The sequence below is a fragment of the Zonotrichia leucophrys genome, chromosome 5, assembly GCF_028769735.1.
Source record: "Zonotrichia leucophrys gambelii isolate GWCS_2022_RI chromosome 5, RI_Zleu_2.0, whole genome shotgun sequence".
Taxonomy (NCBI): Eukaryota; Metazoa; Chordata; class Aves; order Passeriformes; family Passerellidae; genus Zonotrichia; species Zonotrichia leucophrys.
The window spans coordinates 35,981,998-35,998,835 of NC_088175.1; the positions used below are offsets into that span (position 1 = coordinate 35,981,998).

The 16,838-nt window shown below is 41.3% G+C and overlaps 1 protein-coding gene across 1 annotated transcript; it reads right to left on the reverse strand.

The window, feature by feature from the left end:
• Positions 1–988: 988 nt before the first annotated feature.
• API5 (apoptosis inhibitor 5) lies at positions 989–16,597 on the reverse strand. The gene is made up of 14 exons (XM_064714688.1): positions 16,413–16,597; positions 12,744–12,905; positions 11,863–11,956; positions 10,863–10,928; positions 10,351–10,502; positions 8,832–9,038; positions 8,197–8,301; positions 7,416–7,505; positions 6,659–6,840; positions 5,392–5,485; positions 4,831–4,887; positions 3,703–3,779; positions 3,229–3,365; positions 989–1,619 (listed from the first exon to the last, which is right to left on the reverse strand). Exons 1-14 carry the CDS (start codon positions 16,479–16,481, stop codon positions 1,540–1,542), a joined length of 1,572 nt encoding a protein of 523 aa, XP_064570758.1. The 5' UTR covers positions 16,482–16,597; the 3' UTR covers positions 989–1,539.
• Between the last annotated feature and the right edge of the window lie 241 nt (positions 16,598–16,838).

Sequence of the window (16,838 nt, forward strand, 5' to 3'; positions counted from 1 at the left end):
CTGCTGCAGAGTTCAGCAAAAACAGACTTTGAATTTAGCATCCTCAACAATGTTTCTAACTTTGACATAATTTTGGTATTCTGGCCTTCTGATTGTAGTGATTAATATTAGAGTGTTAATGAAAACACCTGGATGAGATTCACAAGCAAATACAAATGCAACTAGGGTGGGGAAACATCACCTTTTGTGGATATCACTGGGCAAAAAAAAGGAAGGTAAGAAGTATTCACTCTTCTAAAGCCTAAGGTATTTTACATCAACATGCTCTGGAACACTTAATTAAAATTCTTTTCCTGTTTTGACTTCTTTTTACTATATACTAATTCCTTTACAATGTTGAATGACCTGAGAAGTTAAAATTTTGAGTGGTGAGAACAAAAAAAACAAAACAACATTGTGCTCTTACATTGTATTTTCTGGGTGCACATCAGTAAATAAAAATCTCAAGTTGCTATGGAAAAAATAGCATGGAATTGTTAACTTTTCCACCTGAATTGAACTATGTAGCTGGAATTTTTCAATGTTACCCAAAATACAGTTTTATTTATATATTTTTAAATGCAACTATTGGTTAAAAAAAAGAACCAAAACACACACACACAAAAATCACAAAACAAGAAAAACCAACCAATCAGCCCACCCTCAAGTGCCAACTAATCCAGAAATCTGCATAAAACAGAAAAGAGCCAGAAACACCTATGGTCCAGCTCCAGTCTATGAAGCTTAATCACTGCATCAGTCTTTACCCATTCCTGAAATAATTCGTAATTTATTGTTTTGGTTTTTTATGCTATTCATTTACTGAGATTTCACGGCATAACTATATGCACATATTCATATTAAACATTAAAAATTAATTTTCAAAAACATCACTTTTGTATTACAATGCACGGAGAAGAGTAAGATGTGCAAACCAAAAAACGCCACATTCTCCACATCTCTAAGTAAGAATGCTTCATGCTACAAGCAGAACAGATTTCCAGCCATGTTGCAAACTTTAAAAAACCAGCATGTATTTAATTCAATTCAATTAAAGAAAGTAAATCAAAGCAAATTTAACAATGGTACTCTTCTCCACATATTACAAAATATGGTTACAGATGAGGAAAGGATTACTTCAGCTGCTAAGCTTATCTAACACATATCTCGGTTGTCATGCCTTTCCTGTCCATTACTTAATACATAAACTCAATTATATATTTCAGTTATGCAGTAGCTGACTTTTAGGTTAATATACAAACTGTCAAGATGCAGCTTTTGATGAAACATCTATGCTCTTTTCCAATTTTGAATCTTGAAGACACTTCAAAAGTAAGAACCCAAAACTGCTGACTGTAAGCATCCAAAAATACAGTTGTAGTTTCACTATGGACAAGTTGTAGTCCGTTAGAAAAGTAGATCATACATACAAAGGTATAAAGAACATTTAAGTCAGTCTCAATGGAAGGCAGTCTTTGAAGAAAACAATGCTCCAAGCAAACTTGCTGAGTAGCACTTTCACTTCAGCCCTTCAGGGGCATGCAAGATTTAGCAGTCTTCTCAGTAGATTCTTCCTCGGCTGCGATTGCCACGTCCTCCCCAGCCTCTTCCTCGTCCACCCCGGAAACCACCTCTTTGCTCTGAAATAAAGAGTCACAACTTTTCAGGAAGGTTTTATGCTGTATACAGATCCAAACTGAACAGCAGGATCTGGAGGTTCTGAAGGGTAACTTCAATCTCTGAGGCTATGCCTCCTTATGGGCCATGAGATTGCTGAGTTATTTTCTGATGGAAAATGGACCCCGCTGACTTTTAAAAGGAGGTCAGGAGAATGAGGCCATCCAAATTAAGTGGAGCCTTTCTGCATACTAATACTCTGATACATAACTGTCCCTGTAATTTAGGACTATATTTGGGCCAATCTATCACCACAGATAGAAAGCTGGCTGCCTAGCTCTTCCTTCTGTTCAATAACACAATATTAACCTTGAGGTGTTGCTCTGACTTGCTACTAGTGATTTTATAAAACTATGGAAAACCAGAATTTTGTCTCTCTCTCTGTCCTTTCCTATCCTTAAGTTACCACCAGCATACTATTCTTTTTTTCTGGGGCTGATATCATCATTCAGTCACAAATCCTAGCTAGACATGGATACCACACAAACTATTTGATACTGTAGAAAGTTTTTCCTTTCTCTTTGTTAAGAACACATCTGATCACAGCAAAAAATTACCCAATAACACAAAACTTAATAAGTTTATATAGTTTCTTTGGATTTGTTTGAAGGCGTACCAAACTCTCATTCCCCTTTCATGATTTCTCTTCATGTATAGTCTTAAAATACAGTTTATATTAAAATACAGAGAGGACTTCATGCTGGTTTTAAAGACTAGAGAAATCAGGAGCTGACTGACTAGGCTAAAGCATCTCACTAACAAGAAACAGCAGCAAGTAATAAAACATTTCTGGTTGAATGCTTCCCAGTCTTTAGACCTGCAGGATTACAAGCTTATCTTAAAAGACACAGGTGTGTCACCTGATGTCTAGAATAAGAAATTTTCAGATGGTGTTATCTCTCCTCTTAGCTTTATATATCTGCCAAAGCTTTATAATAGTTTTTCAACTCATGGCCGTGGGTGACAATTTGCCATAGCAGACTCTTTACTTGCCAGAGGTAGGACCAAAGGGCCTACAGGAAAGACAGGAACGGGCTGCTGCCATTGCTGGTCCTACTCATTCAGTCTGCAACTGCTCTTGTGCTTCACCCGAAAACATGACTCGCAGCAAGGCAGATTCAGTGTGACTGGGAGCACAAGGCTATAACTGTGTGCGTGCACAGTGAACTGGCAACTCCCAGAACTTCTGGATCAGGTCTGCAACATCAGCAGTGGCTGTAATAGGAATGCAGCACAGGCCCAGTTGTGTGACAGGAGGTGACCCAGCTCTGCCATTTGCTGCAACTGGCCTGTTCAATGGGAAACTGGTGCACTGTGTGTCATAACAGAGAACACAACAGTTCAATTACTAACTAGGTATTAAAACACTACTAAAACTAACTTGCAAATGACTTAAGTCGTCTTAAGGCTGGTAACATTCAAACACTGCAATACATCAACAGCTAGGAAGAGACCAGCACAAACAAAAATTCATGGCAGTACAATTTGATCTTCCATGAAAGCGGTATTTATTCACCCCAGCCCAAGACACAACTGTCACTAGACAAAGTTTTTCCAAGCTGCCTAACTTACCGTAAGAAAAACTACCCAGGTTACTGCTGTATTTTCCACTGGGAGGATTGTATATTTGCCTGGCATCTCTTTTTGGTCCTGCTGAAGCTTTCTTTGGGGGTGAACTTGAAGTTGTATCTTCACTTGCTCTTTTTTGACTGACAGAAGAAAAGAAAAACACATCATTACACCCCTATGGTGACAAGTACAGCAATAGTAGCTCAGCCACAAAGATTAACCACTGGAAGCCAGCAGCAGCCAATGATGATGCCCTGAATAACAGTGTCTCAGAAGAGCCTCCAGTTGATTGTCTTCAGTATCTCTAAACCAAGACTAAGAGCATCTCTCCACTGCCACAGGATGGGTGTTATTTCTGATGTGAAACTTTTACCTCACCTGCTGTCTATATTGTACAGACACAGCCTGGAAGGTTAATTTTTACTGTTTACAAAATAAACCCCACTGTTTTTCTTTTACTGTATGAAGAACTCTTACCTTGCATCTGCCTTCTGTACTGGTTTCCAGGACAATGTAACTGTACTTTTGTAAGAAGGAGGAATGTGGAAGAGATCCTATGGACGCAGAAAAGGACAGTTTATTCCACAGTTAAATTTATGTTGATTGCACTTCAAAATTTCAGCTACTTACTTACTAGACTCTAGAATAACCACTACTTTCCATTAATTTAAAACCCTTTAGTCCCATGGCAGAGAGAGAAGGCAGCAGAACACTGCCTTATCTGGCTGCCTTTACTAGGAAATTCAAGTAGGATTTATCTTAGCAGAGTAGTGTCTTACACTGACCAAACAGAGAATCACACACTAGGTTGGGTTGGAAGGATGTTTACATGCCATCTACTTCAATGACCCTGCAATGAGCTGGGACATCTTCCACTAGATCAGGTTGCTCAGACACCTATCTAATCCAGCCTTGAATGTTCCAAGGAATGGGGCATCTGCAGAGAAAGCCCAGGACTTCTGTCCTTCCCTGTGCACATCAAGCACCTTACAATGAGCTAGAGTGGCTCCTGCTGGAAGACACCTGCTATCCCTATGATGGTACAAGATAGGCTTCTCAATATGGTAGGCCAAGTTTTTGGTTCATTGTGGGAAGTGAGAGTGAAGAAAGAGAGGAAAAGGGGGTTAGAAGAAATCAGAATGGTTTCATAGGCTCCAGATTAAAGTCTATTTCTTGCAGCCCATCTCTTCTAGGTGTTTTGGAGAAGCAGGTTCTATACAGAAGCTTGCTTTGCCTCCTCCCTCCTTTAGATCCCCTTGCATGTCTCTGAATTATTCCATGCTCCTCACTGACACTGCAGGAAAGGGAAATGACAAGAAAGTCCAGAGACCCCTGAAGAAGCAAGGTGGTCTTTTCCTGGGGACAACTAGTACTGTAAGAAAGTGTGTCCACACCCTATCCCAAGAAAATCAGCAGCAAAAGCTAAGCTGCTAGCACGATCGGCAAGATCCACATCTCTTCAGAAAAAGTAAAGCAGCACCAACTCTGAGCTGGCTGCCACCAATTAACACAATACCACACAACAACTTGGTTCAAATCTATTCCTTTCTTCTGCATAGGTTACTCTGCAGTGGGAATTTAGTCCTTCATAATGTGAGCACTTACCTTGATTAAAACATTAATGTTATTGGTTATTTTCAAGGCAACCACTTTAATCTTGTTCTGTAAAAAAAACAGACACCAATGAGCATCTAGTAGCTTTATGCCAACCTCATTACACGAAGCCATAACATTAAACTCATTGCTCTTCCTAGTGAATTGCTATAGTAACAGTGATAGTGAAAGGTGTGTACACTTTCAAGTTTTTATCACAGCTGCTTTTAAGATTCTTGTAGCTTCACACTAACTAGTTGCTTTTAATTTTCCAGTGCAGTTCCCACTGTGTTTTTTTTTTGTTCAACATATGAAAATCTCCCCTTCAAAACAAAGCACAGAGCACAATTAAACCAAATACATGTGGCTGCAGCAAGCAGCTAAAAGTCAAAACTAGATCATTTTCACTTGCAAAACGTAGCATAAGGTAACATGCACTTGCAATAATGTTAGCACTATTATTCCCTTAATCTATTTGCATACTTAAAACTGTCTGTAACCTATTAATGTGTGCCAATGGTTCTTTCAGTAAGCTCAAAATTAGAAAAATGAGAATTCCTGAACAATTCTTACCTCCTCTGTTTTCAAAGCTTCTCCTGTTTTTCCTTGAAGTGCCAGACGAAGCTGTCGGATATACACCTGCAATCCTCGAGCAAAATACTGTAGCCTAAAACAGTTAAAAGCAATCCCTTAGTAAAATTTACCCAGTCCTGTAGAAATAAAAGCATAAGCAAAGGGAAGCTGTAATCTTGTTTCTTCCCCTTCAGGAAAAATGCTCAAGTAAGACTTCCATCAATCTGATTTGTGCTTCTTTAGCATCCAGACAATAATTCACACCTCTGTAGAGTCGTAGAATTACAAAGGTTGGAAGAGACCTACAGGATCAAACTAATCCAACTGTCACACCTACACCATACCCCTAAGTGCCACATCCAGATGCCTCTTGAACACTTCCTGAGACAGTGATTCCAGTACCTCCCAGGGCAACTTATTCCAGAGCAACTTACTCCAGTGCCCAACCACTCCTCCAGTAAAATTTTTTTCTCTAGTATCTCATCTGACCCTTTTCCTTATGCAACATAAGACCCTTTCCTCATCCTTTCAATTGAGACATGGCAGAAGAGACCAACTCCTACCTCACTACAACCTCCAGTCAGGCAGCTGTAGAGGGCAATGAGGTCCTCTCTGAGCCTCCTTTTCTCCAGACTAAACAGCCCCTACTCCCTCAGCCACTCCTCATGAGAACTTGTGCTCCAGACCCTTCCGCAACTCCACTGCCCTTCTCTGGACGCACTCCAGCACCTCAATGTCCTTTTTGAAGTGAGGTGAGGCATCACCAGTGTCGAGTACAGGGGGACAATCACTGTCCTGGTCCTGCTGGCCTCTTGATACAGGTCTGGATGTCATTGGCCTCTCAGCCACCTGGGCACACTGCTGGCTCACACCCAGCCGGCTGCCAGCCAGCACCTCCAAGCCCCTTTCTGCTGATCAGCTCTCAAGGCACTCTGGCCCAAGGCTGCAGTGCTACATGGGGTTGTTGTGACCCAGCTGCAGGACCCAGCACTCCACCTTATTAAATCTTATGCAGTTGTCCTTAGCCCATCGATTCAGCCTGTCCAAAACCCTCTGCAGAGCCTTCCTACCTTTCAGCTGATCAACACTTCCACTCAACTTGGTGCCACCCACAAACTTACTGAGGATGCAGGCAATCTCCTCAGTCAAGTAACTGATAAAGATGTTGAATAGGACGGGCCCCAGTACTGAGCCCCGAGGAACTCCACTAACATTTTTTAACAAACACCTTGTAACAGAACATTAACACTTGCCTCTAAACCATTACCTGATTTTGAAGTCTTTCAATTTCTCTGCATTCAGCTTGGCTGTGAGGAAGTCTGGAAGTTTGCGACCTAGCTGATGGAAGCTATACAATAAACACTCCACATAACTGAATTGCAACTTGGGCTCTTCATTGCCAGCATTTTCCCCATTTTCTGCTTCCTCTGGTGGGAGTGGCATATACTCCTGAAGAACAGAAAAGAAAACAAATGCATGAGACACATTTATGCTGAATGACTGCTCTTTCAGTGTTTGAATTGGATGATTTATCTGTGCTGACAATTTAAGAGGTATCCACCATCTCTATACTAATGGATGAAGTACTGAATAAAGTCCTGGTGTAGGTGGTTTACCTACACTTCTGTGACTTGACTCAGAGGAAATACTATGGTGGCACAACTACCACAGGAAGCAATAATGTACTGCACCAATGTTTCTGAAATAGCGCTGAATTTGCTTAGAATTGTCAGTGCAGAGACAGTGTTTAATGACATCAACACTAGTCTCTCATGACTATGAAATTTCAAAAGAAGAAACATACATGAATTTACACGATTAAAAACATTATTCAGGTAACAGCTCTCTACCTACAAAGGCTTTAAATGGCAAAATTATGTTCAACATTCTATCAGTGGACAGGACCATCTCTGAAATAGCCACTTCAGAAAAAGGATAAAGAGATGAATACATAAAAATAACTTGTTTTGATGAAAACTTAGTTTCTTAGTGTTTTACAGGAATAAAAACTGAATTAGTCTTACCAGCAATTTATCAAACAGCTTCTTCAAATTTGATTCAAGCTTTTCCATATCACCACAAAATGAACTCATTTCAGCAAGAAGCTTCAAGACCTACACATAAGGATAGCCAGGTTTTTGTGTGTTAACTGAAAGTAGACAAGTTTAACATTCAACCTGAAATCAATTATCACATCACAGTGATGGCTGTCACAGTAGAGGCCAGCTATTACAACTAAACCCCTCCCAAAACAGCAGGAGGCAATTCAAGGAAGAACATGTCTAATTTGTTTTTCCTGTCTGTAAAGAGAAACACAGGTTTGCATGTCTAATCCCAACAAGCATTAGTCAACAAGTAAACAAAACTTAATCTCCCACATCTGCAGCACAGCTCACCTTCAAGTGAGAGCCACAGAGATCTAACTGAAGCCATAGCACTGATTAATGTTAACAAAATTACAGACATTAAGCCACTCCCTTAGGAGGCTAAATAAGCCCAAACTGTGCAACCATCATTTCAGTAAATGCTATGTGCTTAAACAAAAATCGAGAGTAATATAAAAATGATTACACTGATCTACTTATTCTACCTTGCTTCAAAAGCTTGGGACAGATGACACATGCTTTAAAAGGCAATGCTAAGTCATGCCTCAAAAGAGCAAATGTTTTTTCTAGTGCAGCTACTTTTCCTACAAGCCAAGAAATGAAAACTACTTGAGGAAAGAGCCTGTGATTTTTAAAATAGGGGTCTTTATCTAGGATGGTTATTTTTCACTATTTGAAAGACATTTTAGCTTTGGCTTACCTCTAACTGGATATCAAGACCCTCCACCAGAGTAGTCAAAGAGCTGAGGTTTGGCAGAACATGCTCACAGAAATAAGTAACAAATTTTGTGGAATGAACATTTTTCTGAAAAATAACAAGCCCACAAACAAACAATCACACTTAATTCATGTTAGTCTTGAGTCTGAAGGGGCTAAATGTTTTTCTCCCATCCCCCCTCCACTCTTATAAATGCCTGCCTCACAGCTGTACCTTAAAGCTTTATGAAATTTCCCTCTTATTCCTAAGACCCAGACCTTGCAGGTAGCCTAAATTCAGAGGATGACCACAACAGCAGCTGAAAAGATTGCTTGCAACCCAAGAATAGGCCCTTAAGCTCTGCAATTGCCTGGCACTAGACTTGAAATAATCAAATGAATACAAAATAATGTGAAAATCTTGTCATAATTCACTGTAACAGCTTAAATTTGAAAAGACAAGAGAAAACAACAAAGTATCTTTGTGTTTGGAGGCTTTAAGGATGTTTTCCAACATTTGCATACATTAGAGGTTAAAGGTGGAAAAGTATTGATTTGTGGTCTTTCAAACATAACCATTGGGGACACTAAAGCCAATAACTCCTCAAGAGTCCTCATGCACAGCACACAAATACATACTGAGAACAGGGGCACTGCCTGCCGAGTGCACTGCAGGAGTCTGTCCACGCAGTCCGTATCTGACGGATTGAACGTCTGTTCCAGGTCAGCCTGCTCAGCCACCAGCTCCACCAGCTGCTGTCTCCCGCTGACTGTCTGTAAGCTTTTCAATCCAGACAATATTTTCATGAACAGAACAAATTCCTCGCCTGTCACATCTTCCAGAACCTTAAGAGAAAATCAGAAAACGTATTTTTGTGGTGGCAATTTGCAAGCCTCCAAGTCAAACCTAAATATTTAGCATTTAAATTTAACACTTAGTAATTTAAAAACACAAGTTTGAAGGAACACGTGAAAACATTCAGTATAATTGAATGCACTACAAATCAAAGCAACTGTCATCAAGTTGTGCATAGGAAACAGGTTTTTTAATTCTAAAACAAGTATTTGTTGAGAACAAACTCCTATCTAACAAAAATCAAATGCTTCAGGCAGAAAAAATGTTCAACAAGTATCTACTCATTACTGCTTGTTTTAAAACTTTTTGCATCTTTCTCAGCTTAGGGAATGCATGGAAATCTCCTAAGATTCTACCAAGACAAAGGCCAAGTCCTGCACCTGTGAAGCAACTTCCCTGCATCAGCACATGCAGGGGACTGACTGGCTGGGGAACTGCTCTGCTGAGAAGATGGAGGGTTCTGGGGGACAGCAGGCTGAACACCAGTGACAGCACCATACCCTGCCTGACAAGCAGTGCTCTGGGCCAAGGACAAGAGCACAGACCAAGGGAAACAAAGGGACAGAAGACTGAGAGGTCCTTGGCTGGGCCCTCATCTGACCAAATCTGGAATATTACACCTGCTGCTGGGCTCTCCTGTATGAGGAAGTGCTTGATAAGCTTTAGGAAGGTAAATCAACAAGGTGATCTGTGTATAGAGCACATGAACTATGAAGGGAACCTAAGGCAATCAGGTTTTTCCAGCGTAAAGGAAGAGACGTGTATGTGGGTGGAGCAAACCAACTAATCTTCCAACACTTCAGAGCAAGACACTGCCCATAGCAGCCAGGTTCTTTGATGAGATGGACATGGTCAAAATGAAACAGTGACACAAAACTAAAATGGGAGGTTTCAACTGATAGTGGGAAAAAAAACATCTCTTGAGGACAACTGAACACTGAAGCTGGCTGCCCAGAGAGTACAGGAACTCTCCTTCATAGGAAGTTTCCAAAACCCAACTGGAAAAAGCACCAGGAAGTCTGATGTGAATTCAGCTGAGCATGATTCCCTGAGCTGAACCATCTCTCAAAGACCCTTTCCAATGTGAATGACTGGGTCCATTTCTAATCAAAGTCACTCCTACAAAATTAGAAGAGCCATGATTTTAGCATTACCACATGAAAAATGCTGCAAACTTTGGAGTATCAGAATAGATAAGTGCAAGATCACATTTGTACAATGCTCAAACAGACCTCCAAAGCAACACCACTGACAAGGGATGGTTGAACAATACTTGAATTTGAACCGAAATCAAACTCTCACCTTCTTTGATTCAGTCAATATGAACTCCTCCACCTCCTTTGTCATCACTTCCTCTGGTAAAGTTTTCAGTTTTGTAGAAAGGAACTTAATGGCTCTCTCCCTCACAATATCCTCTCCCTGAAGAATCTGACTGAATAAACCTCCCAAAGTCCCTGAATGAAGAATAAATTGGGTAACATAAATTATTTTAGAAGTTATGACCTGGACCATTTACACAGAAAGAAGAAGTTTCCTCTTTTACTATTCCATGAAACATTTTAAAATAAATGGTATACTAACTTTAAAAAAATACAATTTTCATATATCTTGACATAAAACTTCACACTCTTTTATTAGTCTGCATAATTCAGATCCACAGTTATAAAGTTCAGCACTGCTTGCAAAACCAAACAATTAGTGTGCATCTCACTTTCACACTGTACTAACAAGATACAAAATTGAGTCCTGTTCTCATCCTACTACAGATTGCAAAGTATTAATAAAAGCCATGTATATAAAAACCTGTCCTTTACCTTTAGCATCCATCTTAAATATACTGAGCAAGGCATTGTTCACCAAATTGAATTCTGCAGAATCATCTGGAGAGAGAAAAAAAATTCATATACATACACTTAAAATGGAAAGGTAAGGGCAGAAAACCAAAAAGGCTAATACTGCACAAGAATTCTGTCCTCAGCATTTACCTATACACAACATAACTTGTATTTTTAAAAACTATTAGGCTGAGGAAGTTCAAAGCCATGATTATGAAAGTTGGAAGCAAAAGAAAAGCTATTTGCCACTTTAGTCTCCCTACCAAAACTAAAACTTAAAACTTGATAGGACTGAAAACTTGAAGGGAAGTTATTAATCTACACACTTAGTTATTTTAATAAACAAGCTTTCATTTAATTAATGTAAAATACATAGTTATTTATTTTTAAACTCATTATTAATCTACAGTATTTCTCTGTTCAACTAAATGAAGGAATGCATAAATCTCAAAAAACCCAAACCAAAACCTATCTTCTTGAGAAGCCCAGAGTCTTAACAATGGAGTTTTAACAGAAGTTTAAACACCTAATATTTAGTACTTTATAACTTACTGAGATTAAATGTATATTAAATTCTGAATTTACCCCCAAAATAATTTTGCACCAAAAATGCAACTGTATGGGACAAAATGCCCTCAGGCCTTTTCAGGTTCTAGAAACTGGATCACAAACTCAGTAAATCTTTTTCAGAAATCAATTTGCTGCAGTCTGTAACTGGAAGGTTTCCCCCACCATGCCGTTTTCTACAGATGCTTGCAGAGAACTTGAATGAAAAAAAAATTGTTTTATCTCAAAGAAAGATTTTTGGTTTTGATCAGAATAATCAGTGCCCTTTCAGGCAAATATAAAGCAGGAGAAAACACAAGAAGGACATGAACAGCACTGGGATAAATAATGAATCAATGAAAAATGTTCTACAGAAGCAAAATTATACACATATTTAGGTGAGCCATGAGATCAGCCAGCATGTGTCTCCTACCTGACTGCAGAAGCTGGGTCAGTATGTCTGCTACCCGAGGAAGGTTATCTCCAGTGGCAAACTGAGGCAGTTCCTTGATTGCTTGTCGACGGATCTGTTAAAATTGTCAATAATGTGGAAATTAAAAAATGTTTAAACTTTCAGGAATTACATAACACCCCAAATCCCCCTATTTTGGCATATTTATGAAGTAAATAATGTATTTTTCTTAGAGCTAGGCAGCACTGAAGAAAAATCAAATTCAAACAGTACTTCTGTTCACAAAATCATTTATATGAACAACAAAATAATGGCTAGAATGTGTATTATTAAGGAGTTTTATTTGCTGACAGGAAGGACAGTACTACAGTTGTACATATGGCAGGGATAAACTCTAGAGTTTGTTCCCAGCACTGAAAAATGCTTGAATGATCTGTCCAAATCCCTTAAGACCTGATGAACAGAAATGCTTCAAAGGTACAGCTTCTACCAGCACCACAGAAGCAGCATGAAGCATCTCAAGAAGCACAACAGTCAGAATCACATCCCCGTGGTTCTCAGGTGCAAACAAGATTCTGTCTCCCAGCAGTATTTATCAGAATCAATTACAACAAAGTGCATTTTGATAGGAAGCCATGTAAATGCTATTCAAATAAACTCTAAGTTTCTTCCTACAGAGCTATTCCTTCGATTAGTGGTGGGAGCTAAAGAAGATAAATGAAAACTGATGCATCTTCCCAAACCATCACACAATGAATTAAATGCAAGAATACAATTAAATTTATGTTTTCCAAAGACCAACCTTGCCCTCCCAAAAGACACAGCCCATTAAACAAAAAAGAGAAAAAAACAGCAAAATACAAATTGGAAGTATCAACTTGCTACAAGGTTCTTATTCTTACAGAAACATCTTCATCCTCACAGAGGTCCAACTGGGCGTTGATAGCTGAGTCAGCTAGCTCAGGAAAATGCTTGAAGAACTTAGGAATGAACTGGGCTGCAAGTCTCTTCTCCTTGGCACCTCCTTTCACACCGTCCAAGATCACCTGGTAGGCATCCTTATGCTAAAAAAACAAAACCAGAATACATAAATGGAAAAATCCTGGCTTATTCTCAAGACAAGGAAGGACTTTTTTCTCCTAGTCTCTGAAACTATTTAAGTGAACCATACTATACAAGCTTCTTACAAAGGAATATATTTTTCTCCTAGACTGATATAACCATGCCAATTTGGTAATATTTGCCTCTGTTGCCTGGCTTTCACTGTTATTCTGGCTCCTGTCTGTTCAAGCATGTACTGCTCCAGCTGCTGGCCCTAAGGGTAGCACCTCCTGCACACTGGGATTAGATTAGTGCAAGAAATTCTATGATCCCTGCCACTGAACTTGGGCAGGTTTAGTTTCTGCCTTTTGTATGCTCATGGATTCTCTACTTCATGTCTTTGAAGTAGAGATTACAGACACTGTGCCACTGCAGTGGATCATGAATTCTTATTAACATATATGGTGCTAAAGTATCTTTGGCATCTATTCAGGTAGCTAACTCCACCTGGAATCTCTGCTATGTATTCAGGTAGCTAATCTGGGATGAAATATAGTGCTTGGAAGAACTGTTAAGGGAAACTAGACTTAAAAAAGCCAAGAAACCTCCAATTTTAAATACAGAAATATATATTCCAAATACAGGAATAAACACTTCAACAACAGTAAAATTTTCTCTAGCTGCTCCAATTAGAATTACACAGGTGCTTCTGGTTCTGTGCCTGCAGGACCAAAACTTTAAATTAATTGAAGTCTTTGTGGTTAGCTGTGTTTTTGTGAAATCGAGGTCAGCATTATTAGGTACTAGTGGAAATCAGGACCTTCTAAGATTAATTTTCCTCATGGTTGTGAAAAAGAATGCTTAAAACAGCTTATTCTACTTTGAACAGCAACCCTGACAGCACAGGACACTTTCTTTGCTTTATTTACATTAAATTTCCCAGAGCCACATATGTCATCACCACTACTCCCCATGAAAGTTGTCCTGTAGCAAATACAGATATTAATTTACAAAGCAGTACACTGCCTTAATGTCCTCTAAAGCAAGTTGCATTTTAAAATTTAGTGCCCGTGCTCCTGAAGCACTCCCTATAGCTTGTTGATAGCTGTGTTGTCAGAATCTGGAGTGGGATATAGATCTGGATGAAAAATAAGCAGTGAAAGAATCAGTTGCCTTGCAGCTGAACCACATCAGCACCCAGTTCCCTCTGTAGCTGGGCCAGTGCAGTGCAGTGAGCAGCAAAGGCAGGAATGAGCCAGCACAAACCAGCAATGAAAACACATCAGTACAGACATAGGTTCTCAGGCTGCATGTTAAGAACAAGTTCTGTTGTAGAACATGTAACATAAAACTCAATACATATGAAAAAGCATTCACACAGCACTGGAACAGAGCAGCCTGTGCTCCCTGCATTTGTGTTCCTGTATGCTAATTACTCCTACCATGTAGGAAAATGCAGTTCAGGCAGGAGTATTTTATCTGTACCTGGCAGCACGGAATGCTCTAGAAAAAACACAGGCAACTACAGCAGCAGTGTGATCCTTCTGTTTTGTGCATTCCCTTCCCATCTGTAACAAAGGAATGTCCTAAGCTGGCGAGAGTATCCAGACCTTTGTTTTAAATTACTGTTAATTGACCAATCATCCATTAACTTCTCTAGGCTAGTTCTTGAGTCAATTCATGCCCTGCAGTGCCCTGTGCCAAGGTCCACATTGCCTTATGAAGAAACGTTTGTCTTCCTCTTTATTTTCAGCCAGCTTCCTAACAGTTTTTTTCAACTTCTCACCTTCATTTCACTTGCGGACACCTCACACCTGAGCACCTTTCTCAACTGAAACACTCTTGGACAAGCCCAGTACTTCTCTTGATGCCATAACTTCTGGCAGTGCCCATGCCCATGCTCAATGTTTCCTTGTTTGAAACAGGGTGACCACGATGTTTTGCAGTAAGAGATCGTGTTCATGACGTTGTTAAGAGATAATAAAGCATTAAGTGGGATAAAACTGATGAACAAGGAACTCATGGCTTCTCAGAACGCAGGAACTGGAGCCACCAGGCAAGATTATGAAATGACAAATTCAAAGAGGTAACTCCACCACAAAGGTTAACAAAACAATGAAATGTTTTAACACAGAACCTTTATATGCCAGAAGCACACTCAGTTCAACAGAGCACCAGAAAAGTTCACTGAAGAATAAGCTCTCAAGCTATGCTTGTTACAGAGACACTTCCTCTGGCTCTGGGAACCCAAAAGCTGGAGAGGGACAAAGCTGGAAGAGTTTTAGGAATCCCCATTCTATACTTACCCTCAGAGATTCTTACACACCTACCCTGTCATATGCTGCATTTCCTAATCATGCTGGAGTTGCTCTGCCTAAGACTGCTCTACTTATTCCTTCCAGACAAAAATCAAAGTGAGATGAACTGTGCTTTTCAAAAGTGGCAAGATAACAGCATGTTTTACTCTGCACCTCTCCCTGCAGTTCCCTAAATTTTATTTGCACTTTGGTTTCGGCTCTGAGGTGATGTTTTTGTTGGACTGTCTACAAGGATGTTTTGTTTCACTAGGGCATAACCACACAAGCAAAGTGAATGGGAACTGAATTAAAACAAAAAATAACTTCAACACCACGCTGCCCCCAACCACCAAAATATTTCTTCTCTTAAAGAACTTTTTAAGTGACATTGTACAGCAGTGTTCTCATTTAGTTTAAAATCCACGGCTAGATACAGATATGGCAAAACTACTTTCCTACTTATTGACATTACAACCAAAAGGAAAAAAAAATATCTTCTGCTTTTTCAGGGGGCCATTTTGGAAAATAAGGGACTAATGCAATTCCAAAACTAGTTGTAACTAACCATAATATTTTCTACTGGTAATATTCTAAGTCATCCTCTTTTCTTGAATAATTCAGTAATGGTGTAAACAAATGGCAGATCTTACCAAAATTTACAGAAAAAATATTTCTCAGTCTTGAGGGTCGACCTTACGTTCTTGCCTCAAGGAAGAAAGCAAAGGGCTACAGGCAAAGGGCCATACCAGACTTCACATTCCCTCAGTAAGCCTTTTAGCAAGACAGCCTGCCAGATGCCCTCCAGACCTGCAAGTGCGCTGGATCTGCAAGTGCGGTGTCAAAGACTTCAAGGCCCGAATTCGCCAGGCGAAACTCCCCGACCCCTTGGAAAAAACAGCTTTGACTCTAGCTAAGAACCGGCTAATATCCGAGACGCCGCATTAACAGGAAAGGTGCCGGCAGGACGCGGATGCTGCAAAAGCGACGGGAGCCACTGCGGTCCTTGCAGAGCAGCGGGCGCGCTGTTCATTTTTACCCGCCCTGCGCCGCCGCCGGCCTGAGGAAACCCACCCGAGCACAGCCCCGGGGCTCCCGGCTGTGCGGCGAGGCGAGGAGCCCCTCTGATAGCACCCTGGCCCGCCAGCCCCCCCTCGGCCCGGAACTCCCCGCCGTAGCTTGCGCTACGCAAGCCCGAGGCCTAGCAAGGCCTTGCAGGCCGCAGCCACACCGCACCTGGCCCGCCGTCTCCGTGGCGTCCGCCAGGATGCCGTAGTTGCGGTAGAGCTCCTCCACGGTGGGCATGGCGCGGCGGGGAAGGGGCAGAGCCACCGAAACACCGAATCCGCCACTGACGCCGCCGCCGCCGCTCCGGCCGCCGCTCCCGCTCGGGCCGCGTCGTCAGCACCAGCGAGGCGCCAGTCCCGGAGCGGCCGTGCGCCGCCGCCTGCGCGCCGCCCCCTGGCGGTGGGAGGTGGCACTGCAGGGCCGGGAGCAGCGGGAGCCAAAGGCGGAGCGGGGCGGCGGCGGGGCCGGGGCCGGGGCCGGGGCGGGGGCCGGGACTGCTGCCGTGCCGCGCCCGACGGGCCGCGCTCCCGCAGCGCCCGGACCTAGCGGTTGCTCCCCGGGCCCTGCGTTACGTGCCCGGACCTAGCGGCTGCT